The 17,519-nt window shown below is 42.6% G+C and overlaps 1 protein-coding gene across 2 annotated transcripts in view; it reads left to right on the top strand.

Annotated features, from left to right (window-relative positions):
- GCLC (glutamate-cysteine ligase catalytic subunit) overlaps window positions 1-11,016 on the top strand; it is a 38,691-nt gene extending 27,675 nt beyond the window's left edge. The window contains exons 7-16 of one of the 2 annotated variants that reach the window (XM_082847838.1): window positions 235-309; window positions 786-902; window positions 1,986-2,124; window positions 2,546-2,658; window positions 3,138-3,230; window positions 3,528-3,632; window positions 7,921-8,002; window positions 8,079-8,182; window positions 8,276-8,396; window positions 9,434-11,016. In XM_082847838.1, the coding sequence (XP_082703964.1) occupies window positions 235-309; window positions 786-902; window positions 1,986-2,124; window positions 2,546-2,658; window positions 3,138-3,230; window positions 3,528-3,632; window positions 7,921-8,002; window positions 8,079-8,182; window positions 8,276-8,396; window positions 9,434-9,645 (1,161 nt within the window). In that variant the 3' untranslated portion in view covers window positions 9,646-11,016. The remainder of the gene's footprint in view (window positions 1-234; window positions 310-785; window positions 903-1,985; window positions 2,125-2,545; window positions 2,659-3,137; window positions 3,231-3,527; window positions 3,633-7,920; window positions 8,003-8,078; window positions 8,183-8,275; window positions 8,397-9,433) is intronic. The other variant, XM_082847839.1, reaches the window with a different exon arrangement.
- Window positions 11,017-17,519: the final 6,503 nt, after the last annotated feature.

Genomic DNA, 17,519 nt, shown 5'->3' on the forward strand with positions numbered 1-17,519 from the left:
GGCTGAACTTCATTGTTAATCTAGTTCTTATTTATAGTAGATGTGAACATGATTAAAGCCATTTTGTAGCAAAATTCATCCGAGACAGCTCTTAAAACTCCTGTGTTCAATGTTGTCATCAACGGAATGACCATCACATGCCATGACCAACCACCTTCCTTCTCAGACTTGGCTCCTTGTGGAGGATGGTACTGATTTTGTGTTGTTGTTTAATAACTTGGGATTCTTAAACAGGTAACGTTCCAAGCCTGCAGCATATCTGAGGCCAGATACCTTTATGATCAGTTGGCCACTATCTGCCCAATTGTCGTAAGTAGAAATCACACCTAATTTTAACTACTTCTTTGTATAAAATAAAGACTGCACGTGCAAAATTTGCTGACCATGTACTATTTAAGTCCGGTTAAGACTTCATTTAGAACTGAACTAACATGAATAATATGCAGACTTAGAGCTAATGGATAAGAGTCTAAGCTGTAGAGTTTACCGTTGCCAGTAAGACATTTTTGTGTTGAAGTGTCGAGCTTGAGCGTAGCCGTTTTCCCCCTCCCATCCCGCCTGTCCTCATGGTATAGAGAAGATGATTTAAAAGAATCAGAGGCAAGGATTGGAGTCACTTCTGGTGTATTTCACCATGAGAAGGCAGGTGCGTGCAGTAGATGTAGTAGAAATCTGTAGGGGTTGCATAAACTGATTCTTCCAGACCAGAGGTAACTGCATGAAGCTTTTTTCAGCATGTAAATGACACTTTGAACTTGCAGGTGCTGACTTCTGTTTGTTTTTAGATGGCTTTGAGCGCTGCGTCTCCTTTTTACCGAGGCTATGTGTCAGACATTGATTGTCGCTGGGGCGTGATTTCTGCATCTGTAGATGATAGAACTCGGGAGGAGAGAGGACTGGAGGTGGGAGTGATTTTCCTTAATAGTCTTTTAAGTCCAGCAGGTAAAATGGGGATATTGTCACTGCTTACAGTTTTGAAGTCGCCCTTAAATTTTTATCCTGAGTGGGTTAGTCACACATGGGAAGAAGCTGACAGGTTATCAACCTGTCTTTGGCTCCACAATGTGTGTTTGGGGTGAGAATGTAGGAAATGTGATTTGGTTGGCGGGGGGGGGGGGCGTTCAAGTTAATTTTCATCATTTGTTGGAATCAGTACTTGTTTTTACCTTCTAAAATTAGTAGTACAAGTTTTCTATATTTTGAGAGTCAGTGCTGATGGCTGTTTTTACCAGAAAGCTTTTTGGTGCTACGTGAGTGCTTTGTCTGTGGTGCTCTCTGTTGCGGAAAGTGTCATCTGTTGTCAGGTTCTTTGGCCTGTTACAGAGGGTTAGGTTTGCCTAATGAGGTAGGTTTGTGCCTCTTGTTTGCATGTTGAACTGCATCTCTCCAACCAAGACTGTACGTCAGAACCACCTATAGAGATCTTTAAAAATAAGTACCCAGGCCCACCCTAGCCCAGTGAGTAAGTATGTCCAGAACTGGGACATAGACATACATGTTACTAAAGGAGCCCTCACAGGTGATTCTGATGTTCTCGACTGGGCTGCCCTATTGATGCTCTGCTCTTTGTGTAATTGTTCATAAATTGTTGAACATGCCTTCTAAGTAGAAATAAACTTTAAAGCAGAAATCATTTTAATAGCTTTGTGTTACATTATAGTTTTATAGTTTTGCTTTCAACATTGGCATTTTCCTATCTTAATGAGAATGAAGGTGATCTACTTTAAAAAAAAGAAAAAGAAATATATATATATTTAAGTCATGTCAGAAAACAGACTACTTAAATTGTCTCCAGATTTTTTTTTAATATAATTTTTCTAATACTTTTCAGGATTAACTAGCTTTTTTTCGGGATCTCGTGTTCAGGTTGGACAGTTTTATATAATTACATATATAGTATATAGGCTTTTAATATAATTATTTGGGGCGTTAGTTTGTTTCCACATCATTTTATATGGCATTCATTTGTATTTTTTTCAATTTAGCCGCTGAAGAACAACCACTATAGGATCAGTAAGTCCCGATATGATTCAATAGACAGTTACTTATCTGAGTGCGGTGAGAAATATAATGACATCGACCTGACGAAACACAAAGAAATCTATGAACAGCTGTTGCAGGAAGGTGAGCCTCTGTTCCTTTTGTCTAGATTTGATTGTAAGCCTTTAGTTCTTCAAAGCCCTTTTAAATTCCTTTGCTGACTCCTGGCCTGGCTTCTATTTTTAGTGTGAAGTCTCTTAACTTTTCTCATGAGGCTGCTTGTTCTTAAAGTTTCAAGTTCCAGATACTTGTGAGATCTTGACTTTTAGCAAAAGGAGCTGACTTTGGAGGTCTGTCCCTTGGTCCACAGCTCTGCCCCCACGGGCGCTGTGTAAGGAGCGAACACACTCCATAGGATAAAATCCTGGGAGACACGAGAATCCTGCACAGCCCAGCCATTTCCTAAGCTTCTAGATGCCCTTTCTTCAGACTTCCCGAGCTGTCCTGCCGTCTTTCTGGGCATGGAGAACAGCTCTGATGTGAGTGGTGTGACCTCTCTCTGCAGGCATCGATCATCTCCTGGCCCAGCACGTGGCTCATCTCTTCATTAGAGACCCGCTGACTCTGTTTGAAGAGAAAATCCACCTGGACGATGCCAACGAGTCCGACCATTTTGAGGTATCTGCTCCGCTTTGAAGGTGTTTCACTTCACTCTCCAGGGTGGAGGCCGTTGTCTGGAGGGGCAAGGAGTTGATGACAGTAGAAGCCTTCTATGACCTCCATGACCCAGTGCAGCAAAGACTTTAAATTGGTTCAAGTACCCTTATTTTATGATTCTTACTCTCCGGTTCTGCATTTTTCATTCAGTATTTTCTCTTGTTTTCATAGCGATGAAAAATGCAAATATGCGGCACAGGAAAATAACACGACCGCTTCTTTCAGGACTGCTGTCGTGTCTCCTGACTTCCGTTAAGCACTTGCTGTTTTGTCTCCCTAGCAGGTCACGCTCCACGAAAATTTTAAATTGTACCTTTTTGTATTTGTAAATTGAAGAGTATGTGGTATGGACAGTAAACAGTCTGCTTCATGTATTAAATATCAAATCATCTTAATACCTTACTGGAAAATTGGTTTTATTCTCTGCTTTTTGAATACAGAATATTCAGTCCACAAATTGGCAGACAATGCGATTTAAACCTCCTCCTCCAAACTCCGACATTGGATGGAGAGTGGAATTCCGGCCCATGGAGGTACGCAGCCCGTCGGCAGGAACCGACTTGGACGCACCCGTTCCCAGCCACCTGCCACCCACCCGCACCCTTGTCAGAAGCTCGGGTTACTTGGAAGGCAGCACAGATCACGTGTGTGCGTGTTACACGCAAGTGCAGCAGCTCGGGAGGACTGCTTCTGAGAATAGATTGTGGGCAGAGGCTTCCAGACCCAGGTGGGAGGTTAGGAGATGCTTGGGAAAGACATGACCCTCAGGGGCCTCGCAGGGAGGAGCTGTTTGCATGGTGGGCCCCTAATGTCTCGGGCCCCGTGTCCAGGTTCAGTTGACAGACTTCGAGAACTCCGCGTACGTGGTGTTCGTGGTGCTGCTCACCAGGGTGATCCTTTCCTACAAACTGGACTTTCTCATCCCGCTGTCAAAGGTAAGGATGAGTTTCAGCGTAGGGCTGGGTGTCTGTAGGTTATCATCCATTGCTCATTTATGTATAATAATTGTTTCAACTCTGACCTCACTTAGGATTGTTCCTCCCTTAGAATAAAATGCTCTCCTTCCACCCTTTTTTTTTTTTTTTTTTTTCTTTTTAAACCTAAGTTTATGCTATAGATTTTGGTACCGTTTTGGTGGAGACTTCTGGAAAAAAATGTTAATAGTAGCTCCTTACTCAGCCCATTTGGAAGACATTTAGGGTTGCATTTGAACAATCTCTAGTTTCTAGAGGCTTTTGACTCAAGATGATGGCGGGAGGGATTCCCACAAATGGGTTTTGTCCTGTCCAGTCCCAGGCCGATCACGATATTAGACTCAGGACGGAGGGACGCGTAACTTTGGTAGTGCAGGGAATGGAACCAAACTGGAGAGGTTTCTGAAGAACATAGTTGGCGCTGCACTACTGGAAAAACAAATCTGAATCAGCCTCAGCCCAACAAAAACCAAGAAGGAGCTTTCTGGAAGCAGTTTCCCGGCAGAGCCTTGGAACAGTTCCAGGCTGTGAGGCAGCAAGGCTGGGGGCCGCGGGGCAGTAGCCAAGTGAGTATAGAGACCTTTGGTTCCTGGCCGGTGGGTCTCTTGGCACAGAGAGTGGCTGGGAAAGGCTGCCGGGCGGAGTGAGGGTCTGCCGGGGCTCAGGGCTGGAGGGAAGAGAAGCAGAGCTGCCCTGTCCCAACACACACACACACCCTGAATGTGGTACAGCCACTGGAGAGATGAACGCACGTAAGGAGGGTTCACGTGAGCTGCCAGTTTATGAAATACACTTGACATGCGTGTAACTTATAGTCAGTTCCTCCGTATCTGAGAATTCAACCAGCAGCAGATCATGGAATACTGTAGTATTTACTGCTGGAAAAATCCTCATATAGGTGGACCCACATTTTCTGGGGTCAGATATAGATGTCTGAAAGTCAGTATAAAATTGAAAACTTTTAAAGAGAAGAGCCCATGGGCCTGCAGAGTATATTATCCTCAGTGAAATACAGTTAATTTTTTTTTTTTTTTGGCCGTGTAACATGTGGGATCTTACTTGCCTGACCAGGGATCAAACCCGCACCCCCTGCAGTGGAAGTCCAGAGTCTTAACCCCTGGACCGCCAGGGAAGTCCCAAAACACAGTTAATGTAGAAACTGGAAAGAATTTTAAAATAAATTCTCATTAGTGCCCTCGACGAAATTCTAGAGAAAGGTCACATCTTAAATAAACAAGCCCTGTGGACCAAAGAACATTTGGAAAGTAAGAGTTCTCAGAAACAAGGGACGTGGTAGCCACACTCAGTATGCTCACCAGTAAGCAGGTGTGGTTGAAGCTCAAAGTCTGTGATTTAGCGGAACCAAACTGAGATTCATCCCAGCAGGTTGGCAAAGAAACAGAGATTATGGGAAAAAGGATGAGAGGATTTCTCTGGAAAGTTCAGGGTTTGTATCAAAATTTAGAAGAAGAGAACAGTCTATACAAAAGTGATGTGAGATACAATAAAGAAAATAAAGAAATAGAATTTCCCCTGAGTGAGAGTCCACTGAGGATGAGACAGAATTATTCAAAGAAGAACCCCAGTCTAGGAATTTCTGAATCTCAAAGGGAAGATCAGTTGTCCAGACAGGAGAGGAAATTAGGATACCTAAACTTCCTGCCAAGAAGGAGAAGAAAATCAATTGATATCATTTCTCATCTACAACATTAAACGCTAGAAGAGATGGCGAGAGGTCTACAGAATCCGAAGGGTAAAGAATTAGAACCATGCCAGTCAAACTGGTCTTTAAATTGCAAGTGATTCTAACAAAAAAGATCAAATTAGGGCTAAATTAAGCCAGAAATCTTATCTAGCAAGGGGATAGTGGAAGGAGGGGAATGGTAGATACTTCTTAATGCTTGACATTTGGAGAGAGAATTTCAAAACTACTTGTCTAAAAGTAAGAAAGACCACTAATAGTGTAGAAATAGGATTTGTCGCCTCTAATCTCCTAGCTAAAGAGGTGGGAAAAAAAACAAAGCTTCCTGGTGCCACAAAAGTGGGTCTGGGGCCATGGGCGTGATAAGACATTATGGTCCAGAGAACATACAGTGGTAAAATAAGATGAAAACAAATTTGAATAGACTAAATTCTCCTATTCAAAAGCTAAAACGGGTGATATAAAATAGCAATGTAATGGTACATGTTGTTTGCATAGGATATACTTAAAACAAGGACAGATGTTGACAGTAAAGAGCTCCATATGACCTTTTAACAATTCAGGAAGGGCAAAGTCTTAACAGACAAAATGTGAGAAGGTCTTAAATGAGATACAGGAAACAATTTTATATACTCTTTTCAAGATAACATTAGAGCCATTTTCTTTTTTTTAACATAAAGTGTAGCAAACATTTCTCGGCAGCATAAGAAGAATTTGAAGGCACTGTAGTACGGTGGGTAAGATGTGGCTTCCGGGTGAGCACTCAATTCATAAATCACTTGCGCTACTTACTAGCTTTTTCACCTGGACAAGTTAGTTGTCCTCTCAGTGCCCCAGTCCGCAGGTGCAGAACAGAGACACATGGACTGTCGTAAGGCCATGTGGGGTTCGTGGAGTAAGTCACTTAGCAGAGTTTCTGGCGCGTTACTCAGTAACTGACAGGCCATATAATCAAAGGATGAGAAAGGCCACAGGGGAATTAAATGACACAGTTAATAAGCTTGGTTGTGTCGCCTGATCACAAATCTTATACCATGGCACACCTTTTTTAAATGCCCTGAGGAAGAATAACAAAACTTAATTAAGGAAAATTTTCACTCCTCAGAAGCAGACACTGTATAGGATACATTCCCACCAAAGTTGAACAAGAAAATGTTCAGGAAACATTTAACTATTGGAAATTTTAAATCGTTTTCCTAGTAGGTTCTAGATTAAGTCAAAACTAGAATTATAGATGCAAACTGGTATATGTAGAATGGGTACACAGCAAGGTCCTACTGTATAGCACAGGGAACTATATTCAGTATCCTGTGATAAACTAGAATGGAAAAGAATACATATGTGTATAAGTAAGTCACTGCTGTACAGCACAAATTAACACAATATTGTAAATCAACTATACTTCAATAAAATTTTTTTTAAAAAACTAGAATTATAGATTGTTTAGGAAAATGATGCCAGCAAAGATAATTTCTAAGGGAAAATCACAGCTTTAAGTACTATAAACAGAAATATTAAAAATAAACCTAAGTAACTAGATAAGAATCTAAAGAGCTGTAGTAAAATTACAGCTTTTTAAAAGGAATTCATAAAAGCAGAAATTAAAACTGATGATCTTTGTGAGTTTTTGTCAAGACTAAGAAAAATACAAACGTTATTAGAAATGAAGCCAGATGTTCCTAGCCATGATAGAATTTTAGATTGCTTGAATATGTTCCTGTATCTAGATTAATCCGAAGGTCACATGTGCCTTGAAACAAACAAAATAATGATAGGAATTGATCAGTGTGAGGGGCAAAGCTAAGTCATCAAAGACTCTGTACTGACCATCCCTCTTCAACATGACCTCTGACTTGTGTCTGTTTTGAATATGGAGAGTCCCCTAAGATTTCATTATAGAAATAAGGGACTACTACTAAAGAGTTTTAAAAGCTCTACTTTGAGGGTCTTAAAAAGTCATTGGAGAAATGGAGAATTCACAAATAGGGGTTGGGGTCTCCTGAGGGAGTGGGCACGGCAGAGCCGCAGGTGGGCAGGCAGCATCGGTGACCTGCCCTGGGAGGGGTCACCTTATTCCAGATCCCACAGCCCGCCTATGAGGCAGCAAAGCCCCAGAGGCAGGGAGGGCACAGCCCTCAACTCCAGGTGGCAGGAGAGGCAGGAGCGTGAGTCTGGGCTGTGAGGAGGGACCAGCCCCCTGACCTCCCAATGCCATAGATTCATCCCAGGGTGTCTCAAGGGACCTCGAGATGTGGGCGGCCTACATGAGTGTAAGTTTCGCATTGATTTTTAAGGTAAGCTTCTCTTAGAATTGCCCCATTGTTATTAAAAAGCACATCCCAGCAGTCTGGGGTTGAGGGACACAGCCCCACATGACAGTGCAAAGTCTTATCTGGCCGCCAGCAAGCGCTGGCTGTGGGAGGCTTCTTCCCAGATGGGTCCAGACCGCGAGGTGAGCGAGGCACCACAGCCCCCAAATGCGCCGGAGCGGGAGTGCCCTGACTTTGGCAATGTTCTCACTTGGCTGCAATGGTTTTCCTCCCTCAGGTTGATGAGAACATGAAAGTAGCACAGAAGCGAGATGCCGTCCTGCAGGGATTGTTTTATTTCAGAAAAGACATTTGCAAAGGTACTGCCTTCTCTTGCATTTTTGGGGTCCCTGTAGGCCACACGGGCCGCTAACACCCTCTGCGCCCCTCTGGCAGGTGGCAACGCCATGGTGGACGGCCGCAGCAAGACCACGGGCAGCACCGAGCCAGCAGCCGAGGAGTACGCACTCATGACCATCGACACCATCATCAACGGCAAGGTAGGGCCCGCGCCCCAGCTACCCCGCCCCTCCCCCACCCCACCCCACCCCGCCCCCGGGGAGTCGGCTGACAGCGCACCCCGCTTCTTGCAGGAAGGCATGTTCCCCGGGCTGATCCCCATCCTGAACTCTTACTTGGAAAACATGGAGGTGGACGTGGACACCAGATGCAGTATTCTGAACTACCTGAAGCTGATTAAGAAGAGAGCATCTGGTATGGCATTCTGTACTTTGCTTTTTTAAAAATCTCTTAACGTAGGCAGAACCTCACAATCTTACAATATTCAGTTTTTAAAGCAGTCTTTTATTAAAGTACATGGTATCCTAAATCAATGAACTTTCCCACATTGTGCCGTCTCGGCGGTTGGATGCACTTTGACAGTCACGGTTTGATTAGCAGTGCTTTTGTTCTTACTGGTTCATACAATAACGCTGCATCTTTAAGCCGATGGCCTCTTAGGCAACGAAATACAGTATCTGGATTGCCTGTTCGACATTTATGCCCGACTGTGTGTGTGGTGAGGCACCCTGGGCTCTTTGCACAGTGAGTCTAAGCCAGTCCTCAGGTTAACTAATAGCACAGCTAAGACGGTGGCCCTCCAGCCTGCCTCCCTACAGGGGTGCCCTGGAACCCCACTTTCTCAGCTTTGAGATCATGGTGGCTGGGGAGCTGTCAGCCGTGACTAAGAGGACAGTAGCAGTGGCATCTGTATTTTGCTCGAGGCTTCTGTAAAATTTCCAGATCCACAAAGGATATACCCCACCCCCCAAATGCTGTATCTGACAGTTTCTGTCTTCATGCATCTACTTCTCATTATTCTCTCCACCTCTTTGATCAGATGGCTCTGGGGAACTCGGGGGCCCTCCTGTCCCGGGGCAGTCTCGTGACACCGGCATGGGCAGGACTTGGCCAGATGGGAGAACTCGGGCTCTAGTCCACACACATTGGCTCCCGTGTCTTAGAGCCGACAGCATCACCATGTGGGTGGCATCTAACAGGTCCCATAGCAGTGGGATGTGTGTGTTCTCACTGCCTGCCTACAACATGAAACCCTTCCCCAGGAGGAAGCCACGTAATACAGCTCGTTCCTGGCCCCTGCCATGTGGCTACACCAGAAGGCCACACTGATTCTTCTTCAGGATTGTATTATGTGGGCCAATAAATGTCAACTTACGAAAGAAAAAGACCAAACAAACAAAAAAAAAAACCACTACCATTAAGTTGTTAAAAAAAAAAAATTTTTTTTTCAGGAGAATTAATGACAGTTGCCAGATGGATGAGGGAGTTCATCGCAAACCATCCAGACTACAAGCAAGACAGTGTAATAACCGACGAGATGAACTACAGCCTTCTTTTAAAGTGTAACCAAATCGCAAATGAATTATGTGAATGCCCAGAGTTACTTGGACCAGCATTTAGGAAAGTAAAGTACAGTGGAAGTAAAACTGACTCTTCCAACTAGACGTCCTGCAGAAGGAGAAATGCTTCACCGTGTTAGTGAAGGACTGACCGCAGGATCAGCCCGTGTGCATGGTGTGAGGACCAGATAATAGCACTGCACTGTTTCTTGCGCTGCTCGGCAGAAGTGGGTTTAGGCAAATCTAGAGTTTATACAGTGTACATGTACATAGTAAAGTATTTTTATGATTAACAATGTATTTTAATAACACTGTATCTAAGGTCATTTGTGAGCTGGCTTGTACATTTTTCAGTTCTGACTCTGGAGCAACTACTGTGGAAACGGTTTTGTAAATGTAACTTACTGATAACTATATCTGCATTCCAGAGTTTAAAATGTTTACTGTAAATTTTGGGGTTTTTTTAGAAGACTTTACCTGGACCTGATTCACTGAAATCTATCACTTCACCTTGAAAATAGTTTGTCCTGCTAATTTTCTTTGAGTCATCTCCTTTGGCATATACATGAAATCACTACTGAATCCACCAAGTGCTTTGAGGGGAAGCTTAGATTTCCGGCACCTTATCTATGACGATTCTTTTGTAATTGGAAGAGCTAACCCCTCGGTAACCCAAGCTTTTCCCACTAAACAGAACCCACTGAACTGACAGTACTTTCTGTCGACGTTTGCTAATTTTGGCATCAAGTTTGAAGACAACTGTGGAGAAAGACTCTGAGTTCACGTGTAGTGATTATTGGGGGTAATTTTTTTATGGAAAAAGGGGAGAATTGTTTTTCTTCTTGTACATACCAAGAGTAATGTCAAAAATGCCACCAGCTCTTCTGTTGTGGTCACCTGTTTATTCTGATTGCGGCTGTCTACTTAAATTTTCAAATCAAACGCAGCTGCTGAAGTTTCTGTTTTGCTACTTTTTCTCTAGTTTCCAGTAAGCATATTACAGACATTCTTCTAAAAGCCATTCATTCTAGATTTTACCTGGGGATTATTCTACATACTACTTACCTTCTCTGTGAAACTCATAAATTAATCATGATATGCACTAAGTTTTGTGAATCAGGACCCTAAATGTCTAATTGTAAATAATTTAAGTTTCACAGAATTGTTAGAGCTTTTTGTTGAAGTTTTTTTTCCCCAATTAGTTAAAAGTCTTAAAACTGCTTCTGAAAAAACTATGTATAGTAGATTATGCAAACTTTACAGGCATAAATATCTAAACTGTCATGCTAATTTTAAGAAATGGCCATAAGCTTCAGCTAAACCTGTTTGTGTATAGATACTAGGGTTTGTGCTATATTTCATACATGCATTTTGGAGGATTAAAGAACACCTGGTTTTCCTTTGCAATTTGCTTGTGTAAATTCAGTTTGTAAAAAGGCAGTAAAGTGTTTGTGGTATGAGGAAATAAAAGAATGGAATTGGCATTGTGAAAACTCTTGAATGTGTGAGTTCTACAACTAAACGGATGGTGGTGAGGGTGGTTTTTTTTTAATTAGCCCAGATATTTCTTCATCATGATCCTCAGCTCCTTCTAGAAAGACTCATAGTGATGAAAACAGATGCCTCACCTCCCTAGTAGCTGTCAACCCCTGTGGGGAGAGGAGAAATGACCACTGGAAGTGAATTTTTCTTCTACTCCAAACTGTCGCTGTGCCAAGTCAGTGGTCACATGGTGAGTTACAGGTAAATCGGGCTGTGTGCACACTGGGGTGCTGTCCTGCTCAGACTGGCTCAGCAGGCCCTGCAGAGAACTGTTTCCAACCCATGTCTTTGGACTCACATCCCTCTACTACCCCCAACCCCTAGTTCATCTTGTCCACCCACTTTTCTCAGCTTCATCTGCTTGTCTACTTTTAACTGAACGATCCTAGGGCAGGGTCATTGTCAAATTAATCTGCATACATGTCTCTTACTGAAGTGCACCTCTGGCTCTGTGGGCCTGACATGGGGGCCCACGTTCCTGCATTTCTAAGAGGCCCCCAGGTAATGCTGACGCTGCTGGTGTGTGGGCCACGTCAAGTAACAAGGACTTAGATCACTTCTGTACCTCAGACACAAATCAATTCTAAGTCTCAAATGACACTGGTCTTCAATTCGAATGTGTGTTTATCTGAAAACCAAATAACGGCACCCTATCTATATCCAAGACAGAAAGTACCACCTTTCATAAGCTTTCCTGCCTGAACTCAGCTGAGGGTTCAGGGCTTTGGGAACAGAACGATGAACACTGAGATAAGCAAAGAGGGCCTTTTCCTTGGTGGAAATAGCTGCGGCTGAGCCCAGACCCTCACTTAGAACACAACTGGCCCTAACTTAACCCATCCAGTCTCCTGGATTAACAAGCGGTTTCCTCCTGGTCCCAGGCTGCCTCTGCCCCTGCCACCGGCTCCTCCCTGAGGCTGTTTGTGAGCCTTCTGTCCCTCAGTGGAGGGAGCTGGCCTTAGCCGCCGCCTTCTAAACCACCTACACGAAAGTTAACTAAGAGTGGAAAGTGTGGAAACCCAGGATGTGGTGAGAGGCCATGTCTCAGGAGGTTTCTTGGGGATCTTGCAGAACAAAATGTGACAGTATCCTTCAAGCAGCTGGTGGTGTCTGACGTGGGGGAAGGGACGTGCGATGTGTGCCTGGGATGCCTGGGCATCAAGGCTTTCGGCTAGGAAGGGGCCCCTTTCAGAACTGTACATAGGCTGCGTCACTGCAAGGTTCTTGGGGCTGCTGCTAATGAATTTTCCATTTAGGTTAAGGCTCCCCCTGGCTTCCCCTGAAGATAAGCCACTGAGATCTACCAGCTGCTCTCTCCTCTCCATTATGCTTTTGTGTAAATATTTAACATTCCCTGTAAAAACTTCGGAACATACATGCCAAGTGATATTTAGGAAAGTGTAAATTGGAAGGAAACTCATGAGGTCTGGACTGGACGTGAGGAGGCCTTGGTGGGTGACCTTGGCTGGGAAAGATACACTCCTCCGACTATTTGCATTTTCTTGGTAAGTGGTGGCTGAAATTGGCTGGGAAGTCCCTAAAGCCCCTTTCATGCTTAACATTTTATGAAATGAAACATTATAAAGTTAATTATGGAAAATGCATTAAGAGTAATGGTGCCTCCAGCTTTGATTTCAAACCATATTAAAAAGCTGTGGTAATCAAATCCGTACGGAATTTGGAAGAACAGATCAATGGAACAGAATAGAGAGCCCAGAAATAAACTCACATATACTTGGTCAATTAATTTACAACAAAAGAGCCAATATACAGTGGGGAAAGGACAGTCTCTTCAATATATGGTGTTGGGAAAACTGGACAACCACATGCAAAAGAATGAAATTAGACTACTATCAATATTCACATTGTACACAAAAATTAAAATGGGTTAAAGACTTGAATGTAAGACCTGAAACCATAGCCTCCTAGAAGACAACATAGGGTGTTAAGCTTCTTGACATAGGTCTTGATGATTTTTTGAATCTGACACCAAAAGCAACAAAAGTAAAAATAAACAAGTAGGACTACATCAAACTACAAAAATTCCTTTGCAGCCTTCAGAAAATGAAAAAGCAACCTACTGAATGGGAGGAAATATTTGCAAATCATGTATCTGATAAAGGGGTTAATATCCAAAATATATACAAAAATTCATACAACTCAATAGTAAAAAAAAAAAATCCCCTTATGGGCACAGGACATTTTCCATGAGCTTCCCATTTTATTTACTCCAATGCTACCCTGAAAGATGCCCTGGGTACCCCATCCTCATCAGTACCTTCCTCCTAGAACCCAAGGCATTCGGCCTGATCATCGGCAGCCTCATTCTTTAAAAAACAGTCCCGTGATGTCATCCTCCCACCCCACCCCCACCAGCTGCCCCCTTGCTCCCGGGGTCCAGAGGAACAGGAAGCCGGGGTCACGGAGTGGCTGGTGGGCAGGCTGCATCCACCATTGGCCCCAACAAAGATCCGGGTAGGCTCCAGTGCTGGGTCAAATCAGGCCAAACAACCAACAGGGAGGAAACGCAGCCCCACCCATCATCAGACAAGCAGATTAAAGTTTTACTGGGCTGTGCCCACCAGAGCAACATGCAGCTCTACCCACCACCAGTCCCTCCCATCAGGAAGCTTGCACAAGACTCTTAGATAGCCTCATCCACCAGAGGGCAGACAGCAGAAGCAAGAAGAACTACAATTCTGCAGCCTATGAAAGGAAAACCACATTCACAGAAATATAGACAAAATGAAAATGCAGAGGACTTTGTACCTGATAAAGGAACAAGATAAAAAAAAACAGAAAAACAACTAAGTGAAGTGGAGATAGGCAAACTTCCAGAAAAAGAATTCAGAATAATGATAGTGAAGATGATCCAGAACCTCAGAAAAAGAATGGAGGCAAAGATCAAGAAGATGCAAGAAATGTTTAACAAAGACCTAGAAGAATTAAAGAATAAACCCTTAGAAGAATTAAAGAACAAACAAACAGAGATGAACAATACAATAACTGAAATGAAAACTACACTAGAAGGATTCAATAGCAGAATAACTGAAGCAGAAGAACGGATAAGTGACCTGGAAGACAGAATGGTGGAATTCACTGCTGTGGAACAGAATAAAGAAAAAAGAATGAAAAGAAATGAAGACAGCCTAAGAGACCTCTGGGACAATATTAAACACAACAACATTTGCATTATAGGGGTCCCAGAAGGAGAAGAGAGACAGAAAGGACCCGAGAAAATATTTGAAGAGATTATAGTTGAAAACTTCCCTAACATGGGAAAGGAAATAGCCACCCAAGTCCAGGAAGCACAGAGAGTCCCATACAGGATAAACCCAAGGAGAAGCATGCCGAGACACATAGTAATCAGATTGGCAAAAATTAAAGACAAAGAAACATTATTGAAAGCAGCAAGGGAAAAACAACATACAAGGGAACTCCCATAAAGTTAACAGCTGATTTCCCAGCAGAAACTCTACAAGCCAGAACGGAGTGGCACAATATATTTAAGTGATGAAAGGGAAGAACCTACAACCAAGATTACTCTACCTGGCAAGGATCTCATTCAGATTTCATGGGGAAATCAAAAGCTTTACAGACAAGCAAAAGCTAAGAGAATTCAGCACCACCAAACCAGCTCTACAAAAACTGCTAAAATCACTTCTCTAAGTGGGAAACACAAGAGGAGAAAAGGACCTACAAAAACAAACCCAAAACAATTAACAAAATGGTCATAGGAACATACATATCGATAATTACCTTAAACGTGAATGGGTTAAGTGCTCCAACCAAAAGACACAGGCTGGCTGAATGGATACAAAAACAAGCCCCATATATATGCTGTCTACAAGAGACCCACTTCAGACCTAGGGACACATACAGACTGAAAGTGAGGGAATGGAAAAAGATATTCCATACAAATGGAAATCAAAAGAAAGCTGGAGTAGCAGTACTCATATTGGATAAAATAGACTTTAAAATAAAGAATGTTACAAGAGACAAGGAAGGACACTACATAATGATCAAGGGATCAATCCGAGAAGATATAACAATTATAAATATATATGCACACAACATAGGAGCACCTCAATACATAAGGCAACGGCTAACAGCTATAAAAGAGGAAATGGACAGTAACACAATAATACTGGGGGACTTACACCTCACTTACATCAATGGACAGATCATCCAGACAGAAAGTTAATAAGGAAACACAAGCTTTAAATGACACAATAGACCAAATTGATTTAATTGATATTTATAGGGCATTCCATCCAAAAACAGCAGATTATGCTTTCTTCTCAAGTGCACATGGAACATTCTCCAGGATAGATCACATCTTGGGTCACAAATCAAGCCTTGGTAAATTTAAGAACATTGAAATCATATCAAGCATCTTTTCCGACCACAATGCTATGAGATTAGAAATAAATTACAGGGAAAAAAAGTTAATAAACACAAACACATGGAGACTAAGCAATACGTTACTAAATAACCAAGAGATCACTGAAGAAATCAAAGAGGAAATCAAAAAATACCTAGAGACAAATTACAACGAAAATATGATGATCCAAACCTATGGGATGCAGCAAAAGCAGTTCTAAAAGGGAAGATTATAGCAATACAAGCCTACCTCAAGAAACAAGAAAAATCTCAAATAAACAATTTAACCTTACACCTGAAGGAACTAGAAAAAGAAGAACAAAAAAAACCCAAAGTTAGTAGAAGGAAAGAAATCAAAAAGATCAGAGCAGAAATAAATGAAATAGAAACAAAGAAAACAATAGAAATGTCAATAAAACTAAAGCTGATTGTTTGAAAAGATAAACAAAATTGATAAACCTTTAGCCAGACTCATTAAGAAAAAGGAGAGGACTCAAATCAGTAAAATTAAAATGAAAAAGGAGAAGTCACAACGGACACTGCAGAAATACAAAGCATCATAAGACACTACTACAAGCAACTGTATGCCAATAAAATGGACAACCTGGAAGAAATGGACAAATTCTTAGAAAGGTACAATTTTCTAAGGCTGAACCAGGAAAAAATAGAAAATATGAACAGACCAATCACAAGTAATGAAATTGAAACTGTGATTAAATATCTTCCAACAGCTCTCTTGGTAGGAACCAAGATGGCGGAGTAGAAAGACGTGCTCTTACTCCCTCTTGTGAGAGCACCAGAATCACAACTAGCTGCTGGACAATCATCAACAGGAAGACACTGGAACTCACCAAAAAATACACCCCACATCCAAAGACAAAGGAGAAGCCACAGTGAGATGGTAGGAGGGCCACAATCACAGTAAAATCATATCCCATAATGGTGGGTGGGTGACTCACAGACTGGAGAACACTTATACCAAAGAAGTCCACCCACTGGAGTGAAGCTTCTGAGCCCCACATCAGGCTTCCCAACCTGGGGGTCTGGCAATGGGAGGAAGAATTCCTAGAGAATCAGATTTTGAAACCTAGTGGGATTTGATTGCAGGACTTTGACAGGACTGGGGGAAGCAGAGACTCCACTCTTGGAGGGTACACGCAAAGTAGTGTGCACATTGGGACCCATGGGAAGGAGCAGTGACCCCAGGAGAGACTGAACCAGAACTACCTGCTAGTGTTGGAGGGTCTCCTGCAGAGGCCAGGGGTGGCTGTGAATCACCGTGGAGACAAGGACACTGGCAGCAGAAGTTCTAGGAAGTACTCCTTGACATGAGCCCTCCCAGAATCTGTCATTAGCCCCAAAAAAGAGCCCAGGTGGGCTCCAGTGCTGGGTTGCCTCAGGCCAAACAACCAACAGGGAGGGAACCCAGCCCCACCCATCATCAGACAAGCAGATTAAAGTTTTACTGAGCTCTGCCCACCAGAGCAACACCCAGCTCTACCCATCACAATTCCCTCCCATCAGGAAGCTTGCACAAGACTCTTAGATAGCCTCATCCACCAGAGGGCAGACAGCAGAAGCAAGAACTACAATTCTGCAGCCTGTGAAAGGAAAACCACATTCACAGAAATATAGACAAAATGAAAATGCAGAGGACTTTGTACCCGATGAAGGAACAAGATTAAAAAACCCAGAAAAACAACTACATGAAGTGGAGGTAGGCAACCTTCCAGAAAAAGAATTCAGAAAAATGATAGTGAAGATGATCCAGAACCTCAGAAAAAGAATGGAGGCAAAGATCAAGAAGATGCAAGAAATGTTTAACAAAGACATAGAAGAATTAAAGAATAAACCCCTAGAAGAACTAAAGAACAAACAAACAGAGATGAGCAATACAATAACTGAAATGAAAACTACACTAGAAGGAATCAATAGCAGAATAACTGAAGCAGAAGAACGGATAAGTGACCTGGAAGGCAGAATGGTGGAGTTCACTGCTGTGTAACAGAATAAAGAAAAAAGAATGAAAAGAAATGAAGACAGCCTAAGAGAC

Source organism: Leucopleurus acutus (genome assembly GCF_964270905.1).
Source record: "Leucopleurus acutus genome assembly, chromosome: 10".
In the NCBI taxonomy this organism is placed as follows: domain Eukaryota; kingdom Metazoa; phylum Chordata; class Mammalia; order Artiodactyla; family Delphinidae; genus Leucopleurus; species Leucopleurus acutus.